The sequence below is a fragment of the Neodiprion virginianus genome, chromosome 6 (genome assembly GCF_021901495.1).
Source record: "Neodiprion virginianus isolate iyNeoVirg1 chromosome 6, iyNeoVirg1.1, whole genome shotgun sequence".
Lineage (NCBI taxonomy): Eukaryota > Metazoa > Arthropoda > Insecta > Hymenoptera > Diprionidae > Neodiprion > Neodiprion virginianus.
The window spans coordinates 25,296,565-25,316,723 of record NC_060882.1 but is presented as its reverse complement, the minus strand read 5'-3'; the positions used below and the strand labels follow the sequence as shown (position 1 = coordinate 25,316,723).

The 20,159-nt window shown below is 43.4% G+C and overlaps 2 protein-coding genes across 3 annotated transcripts in view; one reads left to right on the top strand and one right to left on the bottom strand.

Moving 5' to 3' along the window:
• LOC124307179 (uncharacterized) overlaps positions 1–6,702 on the top strand; it is a 31,371-nt gene extending 24,669 nt beyond the window's left edge. The window contains exon 2 of one of the 2 annotated variants that reach the window (XM_046768618.1): positions 6,247–6,702. In XM_046768618.1, the coding sequence (XP_046624574.1) occupies positions 6,247–6,459 (213 nt within the window). In that variant the 3' untranslated portion in view covers positions 6,460–6,702. Of the gene's footprint in view, positions 1–698; positions 927–6,246 lie in introns of those variants that run through there. The other variant, XM_046768617.1, reaches the window with a different exon arrangement.
• On the bottom strand, positions 6,536–8,343 carry LOC124307986 (E3 ubiquitin-protein ligase MARCHF11-like). Its single transcript, XM_046770239.1, has 5 exons — positions 8,274–8,343; positions 8,030–8,200; positions 7,740–7,920; positions 6,968–7,142; positions 6,536–6,742 (listed from the first exon to the last, which is right to left on the bottom strand). Exons 1-5 carry the CDS (start codon positions 8,341–8,343, stop codon positions 6,536–6,538), a joined length of 804 nt encoding a protein of 267 aa, XP_046626195.1.
• Positions 8,344–20,159: the final 11,816 nt, after the last annotated feature.

Here is a 20,159-nt window from a genome sequence, read left to right as displayed (position 1 = left end):
TGTTTCCTGAATACCGATCCTCGTGTAGTAAAATCTTTATGCTTGGTGTAAAAATTTATTTCGATAAATGAGATTAAATGTGACAATTCGTCTCGTAGTGTCCCAGTAAATTTAATTTCAGATAAATTTGATGCTAATTATATGATGAAAAAAATTGAAGCGTACGGTGGAAACGGAAGTGAAATAAAATCCAAAATTAGATCTAACTTCGTATTTCTGTGCACCTGTTCAGATCTACCTGCGGGTTGGGGAAGGAAGATATAAATATCGGTTAAGGCCAGTATTTGTTGTAAAGAAGCGCGAGAAGAATTCAAAGCCGTCGAAATATTCTTGGATTCCGGGATGGGACGAGAAGGGTAACAACAAATTGACTATTACCCGGCTCGTAGATAAGGCAAGAAGCGCATAAATTCATTAGGAGGAAAACTGCTCCTTCGGTCTTTCGATTTTTCGGTCCTCGCGGCTCTATCGCGTCCGATTGCCTCCGCTGTAGAATGTTCGGCATCCGTGCGACGGTCTCCCTCGGGACTAATATCCCGACATTCCCTGGATACGGTGCGCTTCCCGGCGTCCTTCTCACACCGCGGCTGATTTACGCCGGGCGTCGCGACGCTAAGCGGGGGAATTAACGTTTGTACTTATTCGTTACAGCCCGTGCGAGTGAAATGGTATTAAAAGAATACCGTATTGCCTTGCAGGATCTGAATGTCCCGGAAAAAGTACTCGGGAATTGGGGAACAGGCAAAATAGCCTGACTTCTCGTGCGGGTGAATGGTTCAAATTCTGGAGATAAGAATTGAAGGACAACATCTACGCAAAAAGAACAAAAACACTTGGGTGAGGGAGAAAAACGTGATGGGAGACTGATGCGATCAGTTTTCAAAATACTCGGAAAAGTAAAAAAGTTCGTACGAAAATGCGTGTACAATGGAATATTATTAAACAAATTTGTTAATATTTTCAATTGCAAAGTGTAAAAGTTTGAGGAGCAAACGAAAATCGAGAGAAAATTGAGAATCGCTCGGAAGGCTTTAGACGAAATCATAAAGTAAAGGGTGAAAAAGGCTTCCAAGTTTTAGGCTAAGGATGAAAGATCAAAACATTTTACCTGAATAACTTTGTCTGATATTCTTTTGAAAAAAAAACAATAAAATTCTGTCCACAGTTTTCAGATGCACCACGTCTGGAAGTTCGATTTTCAACGGATACCGTCTCACGGGTGGCATTTGTTTGATAATAAATCGGATAAATCGCGGTGATTTTTTCTTTTATCGCAAGAAAGATACGTGGCACGATGCCACGCTTCACCGTATAATCATACATACGTGTAATCAATTAGGTAAACGGGGAAGACAAAAACGACTGAACGCTATAGAATAGTAGGTGTCATTTTTCTTATATCTTTACCTTTAAATCGTAAGGCCTCCACAGTGGAGGGATATTTTTAACCGTATTTCGGGAGAAGCTATCACTGCACCGAGTGTTATATCCCCGGGAGTCCTACAGCCTCTTCCTCGAATGTTTAAACTGTCTAACCTGACGAAAAACATATAAATTAGCCCCGCTCGGTTGGGCAAGGGTTAAACCCAGCGTGCTTTGATACTTATTTTTGAAGTACTTATCGCTCTACTGATGTATCTCGGTGGTACCGGTATATTTCTCGGCACCGTACACACTTTTCTCAAAAATCACCCCGTCTTTAGCTTCTGTCCCTTTTTTTTTGGGGGGGGTGGGGGATGAAAGCGAGTCGGGGAGCGTGAAGAATGGAAGGAAAAAGGCAGCGCCGCAAATTGGCGACGTACCGCGACGACGATGCCTGAGAATCGAAATGCTCCTGATTGCCGATTCCATGACTTAAGCCTTGAATAGTAAATTGGGGATTTCGGGATTGGCGCCGAACCAGAATCGCCAATTTATTGGGTTGCGTGTTCGAGATACGCCGTGGCTTGTTAAGCCGCATTGGCGATGCGAAGTGTGCAGTGTAGGTATAATATGTGCAGCGCCGAGATACCTTTATCATCTACAATAAATTTTGGCAACTTGTTGGATAGACCCGGCAAGCATAATATAATTGGCAATATTTTACGCGAGCTTAAAAAAACGTTGTCTTACCCTAACCTCGGCCAACCGATACATACTTTGCACACTCCGTTCGCGTTCGACGCATATATCACGAGCCGATCTTTCACCGCTTCAGTGCGCGCATAAATCAAAACTACATTCTCGGAAATGTTTCGAAGGGATAGTAAATGCAAGAGAAAAGAAGAAAACGAAGCAACTCACCGTCGATATTTTGAGCGAATGGATGATTTTCGCCTTACCCTCGACTTGGAACCCTCTCCTCGTAATATATGTATACGTATAGGTATATGTACACGCGGTCGATAAATTCCAATCTGAAACCGAGTCCTCGCCGGGAATAAAAATCGGATAAATCAATAATTATTTATGCGGGACACAAGAGGCGTCCCCTCGGGGTCCTGGGACTTTTATCAGTACTCGACTTATACCAATAATGGACTGCATCGACGCCTCGGGCAAACGACTCGTTAACATGCTCGAGCTTTCGCATATATTTCAAACACACTATACTAATGAAACCGGTAACACGTGGTAATATCCTCGCAGACAGATTTTAAAACGAATATTCTCAGCCTCCGAGCGATTGTACGATTTACCGTGCGGCGAAGAGAGGAGATTACTTTTCTAAATTACGCACCTCGTGAACGAGTGCAACGTCTGTAGTTCACGGTGAAAAAGTCTCAACCCCGATTGCAGCTTCCAGAATGACAACTCGATTATGTTCGGAGGGTGCAGAGTTCGTTTTTTCCCCACACTTTTTCTCATCCAATGCAGTGCGGCGCAGCTCACGGTAAGTGAGATGTGTAATTTTAATTGGCTGGTCGATACTTCAACCCCGACGACGAATGATAGAAAAAATGAGTAAACACTGTTTTCTTCCAATCAAAGGCTCCGCACTGTATCATTTCCTCTCGGAAGAGAGCCAGCGACCACGGAATGCCAATATTTTTAAATAGCTCGCCGAACCTACACCGAAACAAACTCGCATCCTCCTCTCTGGCACGAACCGGATACATTTGTGTAGATGGCGCGTAAAAGATTCATTCCTTCCTCCAAACTCTGTTTAGTTCCTTCGTCTCGTCTATGGCGAGTTTCCTATACCAACACACGAATCGCAGTATTTCACGCGCATCGCTTGATACATATGTAGCGCATTTTCGTTGCCCATGTAACGAATATAAAACCACGCAGATGAATTCCCTGTGAAAGTCTTGGTCCAGTGATCGCTGAGCAGATTAAAGGGCGAGGGTGAATTCAAGAAGACGTTTTACGGAAGTTAGTAATATAAGCGGCGATGAATACAAGAGACCTCTTGTCCTTTTTACCCTTACTTTTCTAAGTTTCAGTTTCTTTTTTCATTTTGTACGTTATTTTTTTTTTTTTTTTTTTTCACAGAGAGAGAGAGAGGACATTTTCCAACGCAATTAAAAATAACACCATGCGAGTATAGACAGAAGCGGAAACGCCACCGGTATACGGCTCTTAGACGATTCTTATACTCGTCGCAGGGCGGGCGACACGCGATGAGACGCGATGGAGACGATGAGAAGATGTGAACGTTCTCAAAAATAGACAGTTTTTCTATAGGAAATGCGGTAACCCTCTCTCTCCTTCTCTCTCTCTTTCTCTCTCGCTCTCCCGTCTATCGCGCGGTATCCCTCTTCCACCAACGGAAATAACCCCATTGGATCCAGTCCGCAGTGTAATAAGTGTCTTTATATTTACAAAAGCGGCGAACCAACGCATACCCGATAAATCAACCAATTATTATTTTTATGCCGCGATGGGGATTTTCGAATGTCAGCTCGTAAATCCGGAACCTACTGCACGCGACACTGCCGAGTATGATAACAATTTCCCCATAACAATTTGATTTAGGGATTCTTCGAGCTACCGGCTCATTACAGCTGGACCACCCTTGCGCCTTTTCCTTCAACCCTCGAAACGACGACAAAAATGATTCAAGGATGTTTTTCGTGATAAAGTCCATTCAACCAAAGACCGTAAACCGTTATCCTGCTCAAACCGACTATCCAAGAGAGCAACTATCCTGCGGGGTTCGCTGTACGATCGACTCGCTGTTAATTTTATTTAGCGAACAACAACACTTCAGGCTCTCCGAGGCTGATGTTGTTTTTCACTTTATTTTTAAAAATTGTTTTTCTCTCTGCTTTCATTTCACTCGCCGTGATCTCTGACACGAGTTTTCTTCTTGTTTCAAATTAGCGTCCACTTAGAAAAACACCTCGCAGCTATCTTGGCCGGTGGTAAGATTTTTCGATCTTTTTCTTTTCATTTATTTTCTATTCTTATTTTCCTTTCTACTATAAGTAGGTACTACAGCTACGTTATTATAGACGAGTTAGCACCCGTCCCGATGCCGGACAGACGCGGCGGCAGTCAGGTTCAAGCTTTTGAATCTGATGGCTCGTCTGATCTATGCTAATTTACGACTCGACACCGTGCACTTACCTTCTACTTCCATTATTCTACTCAGAGTTTCTGTAAGCTCGCGTCTCATTGTTGTTCGCAGAAGAAAGAGTTCGTTCCAAAGAATGCGAAGGATTTATTTATCACGGATTATCGACCTCTCAGAAAATCGTTTGGTGTAATCCCAAACTTAATCGGTCTCTTGAGATGTTTGGAAATATGATCAACCTTTTTTCCCCGCTGCGTACAAACGCCATACATCCAAATACCTATACGCCACGTCGATATAACTCGCTTGCTATAAAAAGTACATATTTACGATCGAAAACGTATCTGGGCCACGAATATCGACGTCGATTGTCATTGGATTAGGTATGATGGTTTGGGATTGAACGTTTCTCTTCTGGATACGACGTCCTCGGCTTAGCTTTTGTGTTCAAAGTGCGGCAAGTACATATCGTACTACTGCATCCGTGGAAGAAATTCAACTACCTGAAAAACTATTCAGAATTCTAGTGAACTAACCTGAAGGATTTTCTTGATTATCGTATAGTGTATTCATACCAAATTTTATTTTCTGCGAATAAATGTCTCGAAGAATATTTGTGTGAGCTTAACCGTCTTATCAGCAGCTAGAAGAGTAAACCTGCGGCTCGATGATATAAATCTCAGGATAAATTAAATTGAACTTAGGGGCCATTTATCTCGTAGATCGACCATATCGATTCAGGATCGGTAAACCGCATCGTCGGTAGCCTGGGATGATATCCGATCGGGAAAGATCGCCCACGATATCAGCGCGGCGCGGAATCGCTGCGAAGAGGTCTGAATGCACGCGATTGCATCCCCCGCCTGCAGCTTTCGTACAATTGCAAAGCTAGCTGCAGGGAGCGAAGAGCACGGCGGATGGCAGTTTATTCCTGGGACTCTCACTCTTAAATCGCGTGTGTTTTCTTAGCGGATAATAAATCCAAGGATCGTTGACAGATACTTACACGCCTCTACGTTATACAGGATGATTCAGAACTCTCGGTACGACCGAGATCGAGTATCGCGTAGGCGCATAAATTATTAGAAAAAGGTGAAACGGACGGGGGCTGAGAACTCGTCAGATCGCTCGCACTTCCACGATTTATAATTAACGAATTCCTATCCCGTAATCCTAAATACTTGTCACGATAGTCTTTGACTTCTCGCTTCTCTGCATCCGGTGACGAGTATAGGTATCAAAGTTAGACTGGATATCCAATTTGGATCGCTTTTAAATCGAGAGAAAGACGAACGCGCTGTGACCGGGAAGAACCGCTATTCAAACCTCTTTCTCTCCGCGTTTCAATAACAGCCCAAGCACCCGTGAAATCCTGATCTACCATCTACCGAGGCAGAGACCGAAAGTAAGAGTGAATTTCTGCGCCAAGGAGGTCGAGGCGAGGTGGTTCACCCAGTGAACTGGTTATAGCCTGAATTCGTAGCAACTTTCCCTCCACCTGCAGTCGTCCCGTTTCGAAACTCCGTGCAACTCGACCGTGGATCTTGATTTCGGCGCCTCTACAGGTCGTAAATAACTCCCTACCTGTTACGCGCGTAACAAGATTCGTTTTCATTCGCTTTCTTTTTAATGCGCACGGTCGGATTATCCCCGACAGAATATCGGCGATCGCCTCATTCCTCCAGAATACCCTCAAGCCTGATCGTCGCTCGCGTTGTATTCTTCGACCTCGTCGTTATCTTCAGGGATTCCAGCGGTCGCGGGTTCCTCCACGACGTTCACGACTATGGGGACGGGTGGTCCAGCCGATGGATAGTTGTCGGCGTGGTTCAACCGCGAAAGAGCGTTATCGGGCAGCAGACGAACGACGAAGTTGTTTCGCCAAAAGCGTCGCCAGCGTCGGGAGTGGAGTCTGGATCGTCAATGAACCCAATACGTTAGTGTTTAGCATGAAGTAAACATCTCCGAAGAAGATTTCTCAGAGAATTTTGCAACCGTGTGAGTTTCGGCTGGTGTCAATTACTGCACATTATGCTACCTGCTCGTGTACCTGCCCAGAGTTATCAGCCAGCCCCAGTAGGCGATCAGCGTCAGTGAGCATGTCGGCAGCATCGCTATTATCATCCATGGTATCTGGTAAAATCCACCCTCTATCAACACCCTCAACGCAAGCGCGCAGACGTAGCAGGAAAACAGGGCAAGGGGCGTTGTTACCAGAAGATACATTATGTCCAGGAACATCTAGCAGTCGTTGAAACAGCGCGTTATATACACTACGTAATAAAAAAGAACCCAGTAGCGATCAGGCCAATGAAGTTTATTAAGGCTGCGCGCTCGTGTCGATCGCTATATTCACTTTGCACGTTATTCTTTGTTACAGAAGTTTCATATCTATGGTTTTGCTTTATCTTCTTAAATCTCAGTCCCCAAAGCGGATAGCGATCGGCCCCCGAGTGCAGCCCTTACCTGCTGAGTAGCTACCACTGTTTTCAGCCATATTCCAACACTGGCGAGAATCCCGTGGCGAGGAACTCGCTTGATGACGTACTTGTGACCGCAAAGTTCACACCTCATGTGCCCCGATTCTGTCAACCATCGTTCGAGGCATTCGGCATGGACGAGACCCACGGTACCGCGGCATCTGCAGTCGCGTTGTGAAGGGGTGAGTTTTTAATCCTAAAATAAGCGGAGACGCGGTGATGCGGTCCTCGGTACGGAGGGGCTTATGGGTATGAGTATTGTACCGATACGTCACAGACCCCGCTACACGTGTTACCGATCTTTGACACCTTATCTTTGCAACCCATCAAAACCTCCGCTCTGTCTACGTATTTTTAGTTATCTAACTCGAGGTTCCTGAAACCCTGCGCACACGGCACGGGGCACGCTAAGTGGTTAAGCGTTTTTTTCTTTCCCCTTTTTTTACTCTTAGATTTTTTCCCCAGTTTCTTTTTTTTTTTTTTTTTCTACAGCTTTTCTTTTGCCGACCATCGATACAAAAGCGACGTTAACCTCCGGCTGACGGATGCTTCGTGACAGTGATTGCCTTGCTCCAGAGACTCTTATCCTCGCATCTCTCGGAGAACCAGTTCTCGAGGAATCGACTCGCGTACGTACTCGCGTACGTACCTACACGATGTATTTACACACGCACACGCTCACGCACTCGTCCCTTACGCTCTTTAATTATTCTAGTTTCACCGATCGCCATCCTCCGATCATCGAGGTTATCGCTCACTTGCAAGCTGCGATCAGCGGCCCCAAGTAGGCGTACGACGACAAGGTGGATATCTGGCTGGAAACCCGACGAACGCCCTGGTTCTGCCACTCCCACATCGGCTGGGTATGGGCCAGCTGAGGAAAGCCCCCCATGTGGCATATTCTGCATATGTCACCCTGCAGCGAGCTGCCCGACGCGTCTGTATAGGTAAGAAAATATATCAGCATAAATCCTGCGCCTCTCGGCGAGTCCGCGTAGTGCAAGACCAATTTCCATTAGACAAATTAACGCCGTAATTCACCACCCACCATCCTCTTGCTTCTGGTCGAATGATTTCTGCCTGGTCTTCGATTGCCGCCCTTCCTCGTTCGACCTCCATAAAAACTCCTCCTTCTGCACCGGTGTCGAGACTAGCCGCGGGTGGACCTTTCTACTCTTCTCACTCTGCAGAGGATCACTGCAGCTGATGGTTTTCTCTGCTGTGGAAGGGATTTCGAAGGGCGAAGGTAAGCGATGGGGTGATGTTATTAAGGACGGATTGTCATTGCTAACCTATGCAGCTCGCCGCGTGATCCGTGTCATTTTGATCCAGCAGCTCCTGCTCCTCCTCGATGTTGGACATCAAGTTCGCCAAAATGCAGATATCATTGTTTAGCCGAGAGACGATTTTCCGCAGCTTCTTTTTCTCAGTTCTTGCTTATACCGAGAATTTATCACCACGCATGCGGCTCGGCGCGGTTAATCTTTCAAATTTACTGCCAAAATCATTCCCTCGACGTGTGAAGTTGTCAACTTGCTGTTCTCTACTCCTGACCCCTTCTGGCGGCTCGGAAAAAGCTGAAAGAATAAACAGCAAACAGCTGACACCGCGGTGTGGCCAGATGTGATCGTTTCTCCTCGCCGAGATATGTATATAATAACGGATTTTAGTCTTTATCGTCATTTTCCAAGTTGTTCTTTCTGAATTTTGTCGCAGTTTGTTTTATTTGTGAGAAAAAGAAATATTACAACACGATTGATGGTGCACATGTTACAAATTAATTCGTGCTAGAAGAATCTCGGTACATTAATTGGAACTCCAGCGGTAAGGTAGAAGTGAACCGGAAGTAACGACTTGATCGATGCTCCCGCAAATTGGCCGATACACTACGGTGCCGGTCAACCGGACGTTGAGTAGCGGACCATCGTCACTCTAAATCAAAAGTTTATTTCCGAATTATTATATGTACAGTGGGCGTTTCAGGGTGATTTTGACGTAATCGTTTTCGAGATCTTAGAGTCGCGGTACTGCCGTCAAGCCAACATCCGTTTAATATTTCCGCAGTCCAGGGGGGTATTTCGAGGCGAGTTTCCGGTCCATTTTTTCACCGTGATTAATTCGTACCCTGAGCAACTAACGTTCCGACATGACTTAATAATAGTTCTCTGGTCGCGGGCCGGATGGCAATACCGTCTAGCTGGGCTAAACCGAACTCAAATGCCCGATGCGGCTCTTTTCTACCCTGATACTACGCACGTTCGTCAATATTTTTCCCATCGATAATTTCACGGTTACTGGTATCAGAAACGTGCCTAGATGTACACATAGGCGGTTCTATTAAACGGCTGGTCATTCAATGCGTACCATGAAGGAAAACTTGCGTTGAATTAGCGACCGGAAACTGAAGTTACCGCACCGCCAACGCATCATGCGAAAGGCAGGTGCCCGCAGAAGATGTAGATTTGCTTAGGACTTCGTGTTCTCTTATTGCCTCTTGAACCGCGGTAGTCTCAATGTTTCTATTTATGCCAGGTGGCACTTCGCGGCAACCGGCCATCATGCGGTCGCCATTCCCCCCCGATGTTTTTGGTCGGAGATTAATTAAACCCGCTGAAAATAGCGAGAGTGAAGATCCTCGACCGGGCGTCGGGCACGGCCAACCAGATCCAAGCGATGTTAATCCGGTCCTCGTGACTGCATGTATAACGCTCCGGCGAGCAGTGAGATTAAAATTAAGTTGACAGCGAGTTAATGCGCGGTCGAGACTCCCCGATCTCACAGGCCACCATTCATAAGGGGACTCTGTCGGAATTCGGAGAGAGCTTTGGTCGCACCTTGTCACCAGTCTGTCTCGCAGAATGGGTTTTGACCAAAGAGTTGAAGATGGACCAAGGCTACGTCTGGGTGGGTCACGTTCAACCTGAATGGACTCTGGGGTTCATTCATAATCGATATCCCCATCTCCGCTTTCGTCGTATCCTTCGCTGTGCCAGGTTCACGCATATCATATCCAGATACACCGAACACTGACGACAATTAATTACGGTACACGTAAGGTGGTTCGGCTATCTCCCATAATATCCTTGCGTCTATTTTCCGCCCCGGTGACAAACGTCGTCCTCATAAAATACCGATCACTTCTCACGTCTCTATGCAACGAGAACGGTACCATATACCTTACAGGAAATGTAACATAAAAGATGCAACGTCAGTATAAACTGTACTCCTGGATAAAGTTGACCTCGCCATGAAGAACGCATTTTCTCAGTTAAACGACTAGGGGTGATGATCCGAGCAGCCTGTGGGATGAAATGATAAAAATGGTGGGTTTGACTGATCCCGCACCGAGTGCAGCTGTGTTATTTACATGATTTTAATGAGGCCTATGGGCCGAACTTTTTTTTTTGCTTCAGAATGGTGCAGGGGCAGGATTTGGCCCAGAGACGCGTGCACGTATCCCTAGTCTTGAGTAATGTCAGCTCTCATCGCTCGCATTTAATTACGGTCCATCATCGTTTTGCCAAGACGTTTTGCGCGTGCGGGCCAGCGGGACTATTCGCCTGCAAAAATCTACCAGACCTGGGCTATTTCTGGCCGGTATACAGCAGCGGTTATTCGGCTGGCCCTCGCGTGTCTCTAACGCCTCCGCGGCGAGGGTGACAGGTGCCGAGACTCGGGGGACTGTTTCTAATTGAACCATATTTAAATCGTCTTCCTCGCGTCATCGTGCAATTTTTTCAAGCTCGGACTGTCTAAAAACGGTACATTTTAATGTCAGACTAGAAACCCCAAAATCGAAGTCAATTCCATCGATTGATTTTCATTATATCCTTGACTCCTGCCATCTAATAATGATAAAATGTTTTCGTTCAACAGACTCGGACTTGTGGCACGCTATTCTGGGCTTGACGTCGCTCTACGATATGAAAGTCTGCTGTCATCTTCCTAACGTCCGCAGGCACATGGAACGTATCTCCTATGGAATTGTAGACTGGGAACTTTGATGAGGCGAAGAATAAAATTAATATGATTCCCAGGCGATAACGTTCCGCAATAATAGTGTATAATTAATGCAATAGTTCAGACTGGAAAATATTGCAAGTGTCATTAAATGAGTGCAATCATTCACGTAAATATCATTATTTCGGAAAATTCAGACACTTTTAAGAGAATAGCTTCACCATTTCATGTGAGATGGAGTCTGGTTCTTGCTAAGTGTCCTATGTGAGGGCCGAGTTTCCAACACTGCAGGGATCTGAACGACTTAGAAGTGATGACCCAGAAGTCATGGAGGGTACCGTTTGCATTTGGAAACATTTATGTGCATAATTTCCCAGGAGTAAGTGTACTTTGGTCTTGGGTATTTGTTATTGTGAAAAACCGACATCCGCGAGTCAGCTGCATCGGTTCGTCGACTAGCTCAAAAAATACGTAATAAATATGTGGAAAACCAATTATTTATTCATTTGAGTCAAGGTTACATAAAATAGTGACAATAAAATATCATATTTAATATATATCGTATGCAGGAGAGGTATGTTGTACTTGTACGCAAGCCAAAACTAGGACAATGCTTATTACCTATGACGTTGACTACCTAAATGATAATATTGTTCATATTCTGCTTAGGATATTGCATATTGCACTATTTTACCCTCATATAACGATCAGAATAATTATACAATTTTTACTAACACTTATTCAAGTCACTTTGTATTCGACTTTGCACTGTCTCGTAACTTGTGAAATTACAACACATTGGCACTCGAACACTTGTAGCAGAAATAAGGAATGTTGAATAAACAGATAAAGTTTGGTCACTGTACAGTTGTGATTTGTCTTTCTCCCCTTGCCCACCTTTTAGAAGTCAGATGCAAACCTCATGTGTTCGACGGTATTTTTTGATCAACTGTTCAAAGGTGGTTAGCCCTGGTTTTTTGAAATCGTAGGTTTCAGAAATTTTTCCGTCTAGAATCGTTGTGTACGTCTCTTGGGCTACTGATTCGACTCTGAGAGAAGCAAGAGAAACTTGAAAGAAACAAGAGCATCAGCAGCGACAGAATTAGAGGGAAAATATTTTCGTTTCTTGACTCCACCTTTTGATCCGTTGATCGCAGCGTATTGGGACTGCGCCCAATCGATTTCTCTCGCAAAATTACGTCGGATTGGTGCCACAATTAATTTATTCCAGCACTTTTGAAAATCGCGAAAATTTTCGCCAAACATACAAAGGGGTTAACGTTCCTTTTTTTTTGACCAAAAAATTTTTCGTCTCAGAATTGATTCGTATGACTCTTTTCCGGCCAATTAAACTCCAAGGAACTCAGAAAATGCAGCGAAAAGAGCGTGGCATCAACAGGAGAGAAATTACGAAGGAAAAAGCACCTGCTGAAAAATGTCGAAAACACTGGTTCTGGTTTTTTGGCTGTAACTTTTGATCCGTTGATCGCAGCGTATTGGGACTGCGCCCTATCGATTTCTCTCGCAAAATTACGTCGGAATAGTGCCTGGAAGAATCGTTTCCGGCACTTTTCAAAATCGCGAAAATTTTCGCCAAAGATACAAAGGGGTTAACCTTCCTTTTTTTTTGACCAAAAAATTTTTCGTCTCAGAATTGATTCGTATGACTCTCTTCCGGCCAATTAAACTCCAAGGAACTCAGAAAACGCAGCGAAAAGAGCGTGGCATCAACAGGAGAGAAATTACGAAGGAAAAAGCACCTGCTGAAAAATGTCGAAAACACAGGTTCTGGTTTTTTGGCTGTAACTTTTGATCCGTTGATCACAGCGTATTGAGACTGCGCCCAATCGATTTCTCTCGCAATATTACGTCGGAATAAAGCCTGAAAGAATCGATTCCAGCACTTTTCAAAATCGCGAAAATTTTCGCCAAAAATACAAAGGGGTTAACCTTTCTTTTTTTTTGACCAAAAAATTTTTCGTCTCAGAATTGATTCGTATGACTCTTTCCCGAACAATTGGACCCCAAGGAACTCAGAAAACGCAGCGAAAGGAGCGGGGGATCAACGGGAGAGAAGATGCGAGGAAAAAAGCACCTGCTGAAAAATGTCGAAAATTCAGGTTTTCGTTTTTTGGCTGTAACTTTCGATGCGTTGATCGCAGCGTATTGGAACTGCGCCCAATCGATTTCTCTCGCAAAATTACGTCGGATTAGTGCCACAATTAATTTATTCCAGCACTTTTGAAAATCGCGAAGATTTTCGCCAAAAATACAAAGGGGTTAACCTTCCTTTTTTTTTGACCAAAAAATTTTTCGTCTCAGAATTGATTCGTATGACTCTTTTCCGGCCAATTAAACTCCAAGGAACTCAGAAAACGCAGCGAAAAGAGCGTGGCATCAATAGGAGAGAAATTACGAAGGAAAAAGCACCTGCTGAAAAATGTCGAAAACACAGGTTCTGGTTTTTTGGCTGTAACTTTTGATCCGTTGATCGCAGCGTATTGGGACTGCGCCCAATCAAATTCTCTCGCAAAATTACGTCGGAAATAGTGCCTAAAAAAATTGGTCGAGCACTTTTCGAAATCGCGAAAATTTTCGCCAAAAATACAAAGGGGTTAACCTTCCTTTTTTTTCGACCAAAAAATTTTTCGTCTCAGAATTGATTCGTATGACTTTTTCCCGACCAATTGGAACCCAAGGAACTCAGAAAACGCAGCGAAAAGAGGGTGGGATCAACAGGAGAGAAATTACGAAGGAAAAAGCACCTGCTGAAAAATGTCGAAAACACAGGTTCTGGTTTTTTGGCTGTAACTTTTGATCCGTTGATCGCAGCGTATTGGGACTGCGCCCAATCAAATTCTCTCGCAAAATTACGTCGGAAATAGTGCCTAAAAAAATTGGTCGAGCACTTTTCAAAATCGCGAAAATTTTCGCCAAAAATACAAAGGGGTTAACCTTTCTTTTTTTTTGACCAAAAAATTTTTCGTCTCAGAATTGATTCGTATGACTCTTTCCCGAACAATTGGACCCCAAGGAACTCAGAAAACGCAGCGAAAGGAGCGGGGGATCAACGGGAGAGAAGATGCGAGGAAAAAAGCACCTGCTGAAAAATGTCGAAAATTCAGGTTTTCGTTTTTTGGCTGTAACTTTCGATGCGTTGATCGCAGCGTATTGGAACTGCGCCCAATCGATTTCTCTCGCAAAATTACGTCGGATTAGTGCCACAATTAATTTATTCCAGCACTTTTGAAAATCGCGAAGATTTTCGCCAAAAATACAAAGGGGTTAACCTTCCTTTTTTTTTGACCAAAAAATTTTTCGTCTCAGAATTGATTCGTATGACTCTTTCCCGACCAATTGGACCCCAAGGAACTCAGAAAACGCAGCGAAAAGAGCGTGGCATCAACAGGAGAGAAATTACGAAGGAAAAAGCACCTGCTGAAAAATGTCGAAAACACAGGTTCTAATTTTTTGGCTGTAACTTTTGATCCGTTGATCGCAGCGTATTGGGACTGCGCCCAATCGATTTCTCTCGCGAAATTACGTCGGATTAGTGCCACAATTAATTTATTCCAGCACTTTTGAAAATCGCGAAAATTTTCGCCAAAAATACAAAGGGGTTAACCTTCCTTTTTTTTTGACAAAAAAATTTTTCGTCTCAGAATTGATTCGTATGACTCTTACCCGACCAATTGGAACCCAAGGAACTCAGAAAACGCAGCGAAAAGAGGGTGGGATCAACAGGAGAGAAATTACGAAGGAAAAAGCACCTGCTGAAAAATGTCGAAAACACAGGTTCTGGTTTTTTGGCTGTAACTTTTGATCCGTTGATCGCAGCGTATTGGGACTGCGCCCTATCGATTTCTCTCGCAAAATTACGTCGGAATAGTGCCTGAAAGAATCGATTCCAGCACTTTTCAAAACCGCGAAAATTTTCGCCAAAAATACAAAGGGGTTACCCTTCCTTTTTTTTTGACCAAAAAATTTTTCGTCTCAGAATTGATTCGTATGACTCTTTTCCGGCCAATTAAACTCCAAGGAACTCAGAAAACGCAGCGAAAAGAGCGTGGCATCAATAGGAGAGAAATTACGAAGGAAAAAGCACCTGCTGAAAAATGTCGAAAACACAGGTTCTGGTTTTTTGGCTGTAACTTTTGATCCGTTGATCGCAGCGTATTGGGACTGCGCCCAATCAAATTCTCTCGCAAAATTACGTCGGAAATAGTGCCTAAAAAAATTGGTCGAGCACTTTTCGAAATCGCGAAAATTTTCGCCAAAAATACAAAGGGGTTAACCTTCCTTTTTTTTCGACCAAAAAATTTTTCGTCTCAGAATTGATTCGTATGACTTTTTCCCGACCAATTGGAACCCAAGGAACTCAGAAAACGCAGCGAAAAGAGGGTGGGATCAACAGGAGAGAAATTACGAAGGAAAAAGCACCTGCTGAAAAATGTCGAAAACACAGGTTCTGGTTTTTTGGCTGTAACTTTTGATCCGTTGATCGCAGCGTATTGGGACTGCGCCCTATCGATTTCTCTCGCAAAATTACGTCGGAATAGTGCCTGAAAGAATCGATTCCAGCACTTTTCAAAACCGCGAAAATTTTCGCCAAAAATACAAAGGGGTTACCCTTCCTTTTTTTTTGACCAAAAAATTTTTCGTCTCAGAATTGATTCGTATGACTCTTTTCCGGCCAATTAAACTCCAAGGAACTCAGAAAACGCAGCGAAAAGAGCGTGGCATCAACAGGAGAGAAATTACGAAGGAAAAAGCACCTGCTGAAAAATGTCGAAAACACTGGTTCTGGTTTTTTGGCTGTAACTTTTGATCCGTTGATCGCAGCGTATTGGGACTGCGCCCAATCAATTTCTCTCGCGAAATTACGTCGGAATAGTGCCTGAAAGAATCGATTCCAGCACTTTTCAAAACCGCAAAAATTTTCGCCAAAAATACAAAGGGGTTAACCTTCCTTTTTTTTTGACCAAAAAATTTTTCGTCTCAGAATTGATTCGTATGACTCTTTTCCGGCCAATTGAACTCCAAGGAACTCAGAAAACGCAGCGAAAAGAGCGTGGCATCAACAGGAGAGAAATTACGAAGGAAAAAGCACCTGCTGAAAAATGTCAAAAACACAGGTTCTGGTTTTTTGGCTGTAACTTTTGATCCGTTGATCGCAGCGTATTGGGACCGCGCCCAATCGATTTCTCTCGCAAAATTACGTCGGATTAGTGCCACAATTAATTTATTCCAGCACTTTTGAAAATCGCGAAAATTTTCGCCAAAAATACAAAGGGGTTAACCTTCCTTTTTTTTTGACCAAAAAATTTTTCGTCTCAGAATTGATTCGTATGACTCTTTCCCGACCAATTGGAACCCAAGGAACTCAGAAAACGCAGCGAAAAGAGGGTGAGATCAACAGGAGAGAAATTACGAAGGAAAAAGCACCTGCTGAAAAATGTCGAAAACACAGGTTCTGGTTTTTTGGCTGTAACTTTTGATCCGTTGATCGCAGCGTATTGGGACTGCGCCCAATCAAATTCTCTCGCAAAATTACGTCGGAAATAGTGCCTAAAAAAATTGGTCGAGCACTTTTCAAAATCGCGAAAATTTTCGCCAAAGATACAAAGGGGTTAACCTTCCTTTTTTTTTGACCAAAAAATTTTTCGTCTCAAAATTGATTCGTATGACTCTTTTCCGGCCAATTAAACTCCAAGGAACTCAGAAAACGCAGCGGAAAGAGCGTGGCATCAACAGGAGAGAAATTACGAAGGAAAAAGCACCTGCTGAAAAATGTCAAAAACACAGGTTCTGGTTTTTTGGCTGTAACTTTTGATCCGTTGATCGCAGCGTATTGGGACCGCGCCCAATCGATTTCTCTCGCAAAATTACGTCGGATTAGTGCCACAATTAATTTATTCCAGCACTTTTGAAAATCGCGAAAATTTTCGCCAAAAATACAAAGGGGTTAACCTTCCTTTTTTTTTGACCAAAAAATTTTTCGTCTCAGAATTGATTCGTAAGACTCTTTCCCGAACAATTGGACCCCAAGGAACTCAGAAAACGCAGCGAAAGGAGCGGGGGATCAACGGGAGAGAAGATGCGAGGAAAAAAGCACCTGCTGAAAAATGTCGAAAATTCAGGTTTTCGTTTTTTGGCTGTAACTTTCGATGCGTTGATCGCAGCGTATTGGAACTGCGCCCAATCGATTTCTCTCGCAAAATTACGTCGGTATAGTGCCTGAAAGAATCGATTCCAGCACTTTTCAAAATCGCGAAAATTTTCGCCAAAAATACAAAGGGGTTAACCTTCCTTTTTTTTCGACCAAAAAATTTTTCGTCTCAGAATTGATTCGTATGACTCTTTCCCGACCAATTGGAACCCAAGGAACTCAGAAAACGCAGCGAAAAGAGGGTGGGATCAACAGGAAAGAAATTACGAAGGAAAAAGCACCTGCTGAAAAATGTCGAAAACACAGGTTCTGGTTTTTTGGCTGTAACTTTTGATCCGTTGATCGCAGCGTATTGGGACTGCGCTCAATCAAATTCTCTCGCAAAATTACGTCGGAAATAGTGCCTAAAAAAATTGGTCGAGCACTTTTCAAAATCGCGAAAATTTTCGCCAAAAATACAAAGGGGTTAACCTTCCTTTTTTTTCGACCAAAAAATTTTTCGTCTCAGAATTGATTCGTATGACTCTTTCCCGACCAATTGGAACCCAAGGAACTCAGAAAACGCAGCGAAAAGAGGGTGGGATCAACAGGAAAGAAATTACGAAGGAAAAAGCACCTGCTGAAAAATGTCGAAAACACAGGTTCTGGTTTTTTGGCTGTAACTTTTGATCCGTTGATCGCAGCGTATTGGGACTGCGCCCAATCGATTTCTCTCGCAAAATTACGTTGGATTAGTGCCACAATTAATTTATTCCAGCACTTTTGAAAATCGCGAAAATTTTCGCCAAAAATACAAAGGGGTTAACCTTCCTTTTTTTTTGACCAAAAAATTTTTCGTCTCAGAATTGATTCGTATGACTCTTTTCCGGCCAATTGGAACCCAAGGAACTCAGAAAACGCAGCGAAAGGAGCGGGGGATCAACGGGAGAGAAGATGCGAGGAAAAAAAGCACCTGCTGAAAAATGTCGAAAATTCAGGTTTTCGTTTTTTGGCTGTAACTTTCGATGCGTTGATCGCAGCGTATTGGAACTGCGCCCAATCGATTTCTCTCGCAAAATTACGTCGGTATAGTGCCTGAAAGAATCGATTCCAGCACTTTTCAAAATCGCGAAAATTTTCGCCAAAAATACAAAGGGGTTAACCTTCCTTTTTTTTCGACCAAAAAATTTTTCGTCTCAGAATTGATTCGTATGACTCTTTCCCGACCAATTGGAACCCAAGGAACTCAGAAAACGCAGCGAAAAGAGGGTGGGATCAACAGGAAAGAAATTACGAAGGAAAAAGCACCTGCTGAAAAATGTCGAAAACACAGGTTCTGGTTTTTTGGCTGTAACTTTTGATCCGTTGATCGCAGCGTATTGGGACTGCGCTCAATCAAATTCTCTCGCAAAATTACGTCGGAAATAGTGCCTAAAAAAATTGGTCGAGCACTTTTCAAAATCGCGAAAATTTTCGCCAAAAATACAAAGGGGTTAACCTTCCTTTTTTTTCGACCAAAAAATTTTTCGTCTCAGAATTGATTCGTATGACTCTTTCCCGACCAATTGGAACCCAAGGAACTCAGAAAACGCAGCGAAAAGAGGGTGGGATCAACAGGAAAGAAATTACGAAGGAAAAAGCACCTGCTGAAAAATGTCGAAAACACAGGTTCTGGTTTTTTGGCTGTAACTTTTGATCCGTTGATCGCAGCGTATTGGGACTGCGCCCAATCGATTTCTCTCGCAAAATTACGTTGGATTAGTGCCACAATTAATTTATTCCAGCACTTTTGAAAATCGCGAAAATTTTCGCCAAAAATACAAAGGGGTTAACCTTCCTTTTTTTTTGACCAAAAAATTTTTCGTCTCAGAATTGATTCGTAAGACTCTTTCCCGACCAATTGGAACCCAAGGAACTCAGAAAACGCTGCGAAAAGAGGGTGAGATCAACAGGAGAGAAATTACGAAGGAAAAAGCACCTGCTGAAAAATGTCGAAAACACAGGTTCTGGTTTTTTGGCTGTAACTTTTGATCCGTTGATCGCAGCGTATTGGGACTGCGCCCAATCGATTTCTCTCGCAAAATTACGTCGGAATAGTGCCTGAAAGAATCGATTCCAGCACTTTCCAAAATCGCGAAAATTTTCGCCAAAAATACAAAGGGGTTAACCTTCCTTTTTTTTCGACCAAAAAATTTTTCGTCTCAGAATTGATTCGTATGACTCTTTTCCGGCCAATTGGAACCCAAGGAACTCAGAAAACGCAGCGAAAAGAGGGTGGGATCAACAGGAGAGAAATTACGAAGGAAAAAGCACCTGCTGAAAAATGTCGAAAATACAGGTTCTGGTTTTTTGGCTGTAACTTTTGATCCGTTGATCGCAGCGTATTGGGACTGCGCCCTATCGATTTTTCTCGCAAAATTACGTCGGAATAGTGCCTGAAAGAATCGATTCCAGCACTTTTCAAAATCGCGAAAATTTTCGCCAAAAATACAAAGGGGTTAACCTTCCTTTTTTTTTGACCAAAAAATTTTTCGTCTCAGAATTGATTCGTAAGACTCTTTCCCGAACAATTGGACCCCAAGGAACTCAGAAAACGCAGCGAAAGGAGCGGGGGATCAACGGGAGAGAAGATGCGAGGAAAAAAGCACCTGCTGAAAAATGTCGAAAATTCAGGTTTTCGTTTTTTGGCTGTAACTTTCGATGCGTTGATCGCAGCGTATTGGAACTGCGCCCAATCGATTTCTCTCGCAAAATTACGTCGGTATAGTGCCTGAAAGAATCGATTCCAGCACTTTTCAAAATCGCGAAAATTTTCGCCAAAAATACAAAGGGGTTAACCTTCCTTTTTTTTCGACCAAAAAATTTTTCGTCTCAGAATTGATTCGTATGACTCTTTCCCGACCAATTGGAACCCAAGGAACTCAGAAAACGCAGCGAAAAGAGGGTGGGATCAACAGGAAAGAAATTACGAAGGAAAAAGCACCTGCTGAAAAATGTCGAAAACACAGGTTCTGGTTTTTTGGCTGTAACTTTTGATCCGTTGATCGCAGCGTATTGGGACTGCGCTCAA

Coding starts and splice junctions, on each gene's coding strand:
- LOC124307986 (XM_046770239.1), bottom strand. CDS start 8,343: ATGTCCAACATCGAGGAGGAGCAGGAGCTGCTGGATCAAAATGACACG. Junction 8,201..8,273: donor TCACGCGGCGAGCTGCATAG/GTTAGCAATGAC, acceptor TCCCTTCCACAG/CAGAGAAAACCATCAGCTGC. Junction 6,743..6,967: donor CAGTGGTAGCTACTCAGCAG/GTAAGGGCTGCA, acceptor AACGACTGCTAG/ATGTTCCTGGACATAATGTA.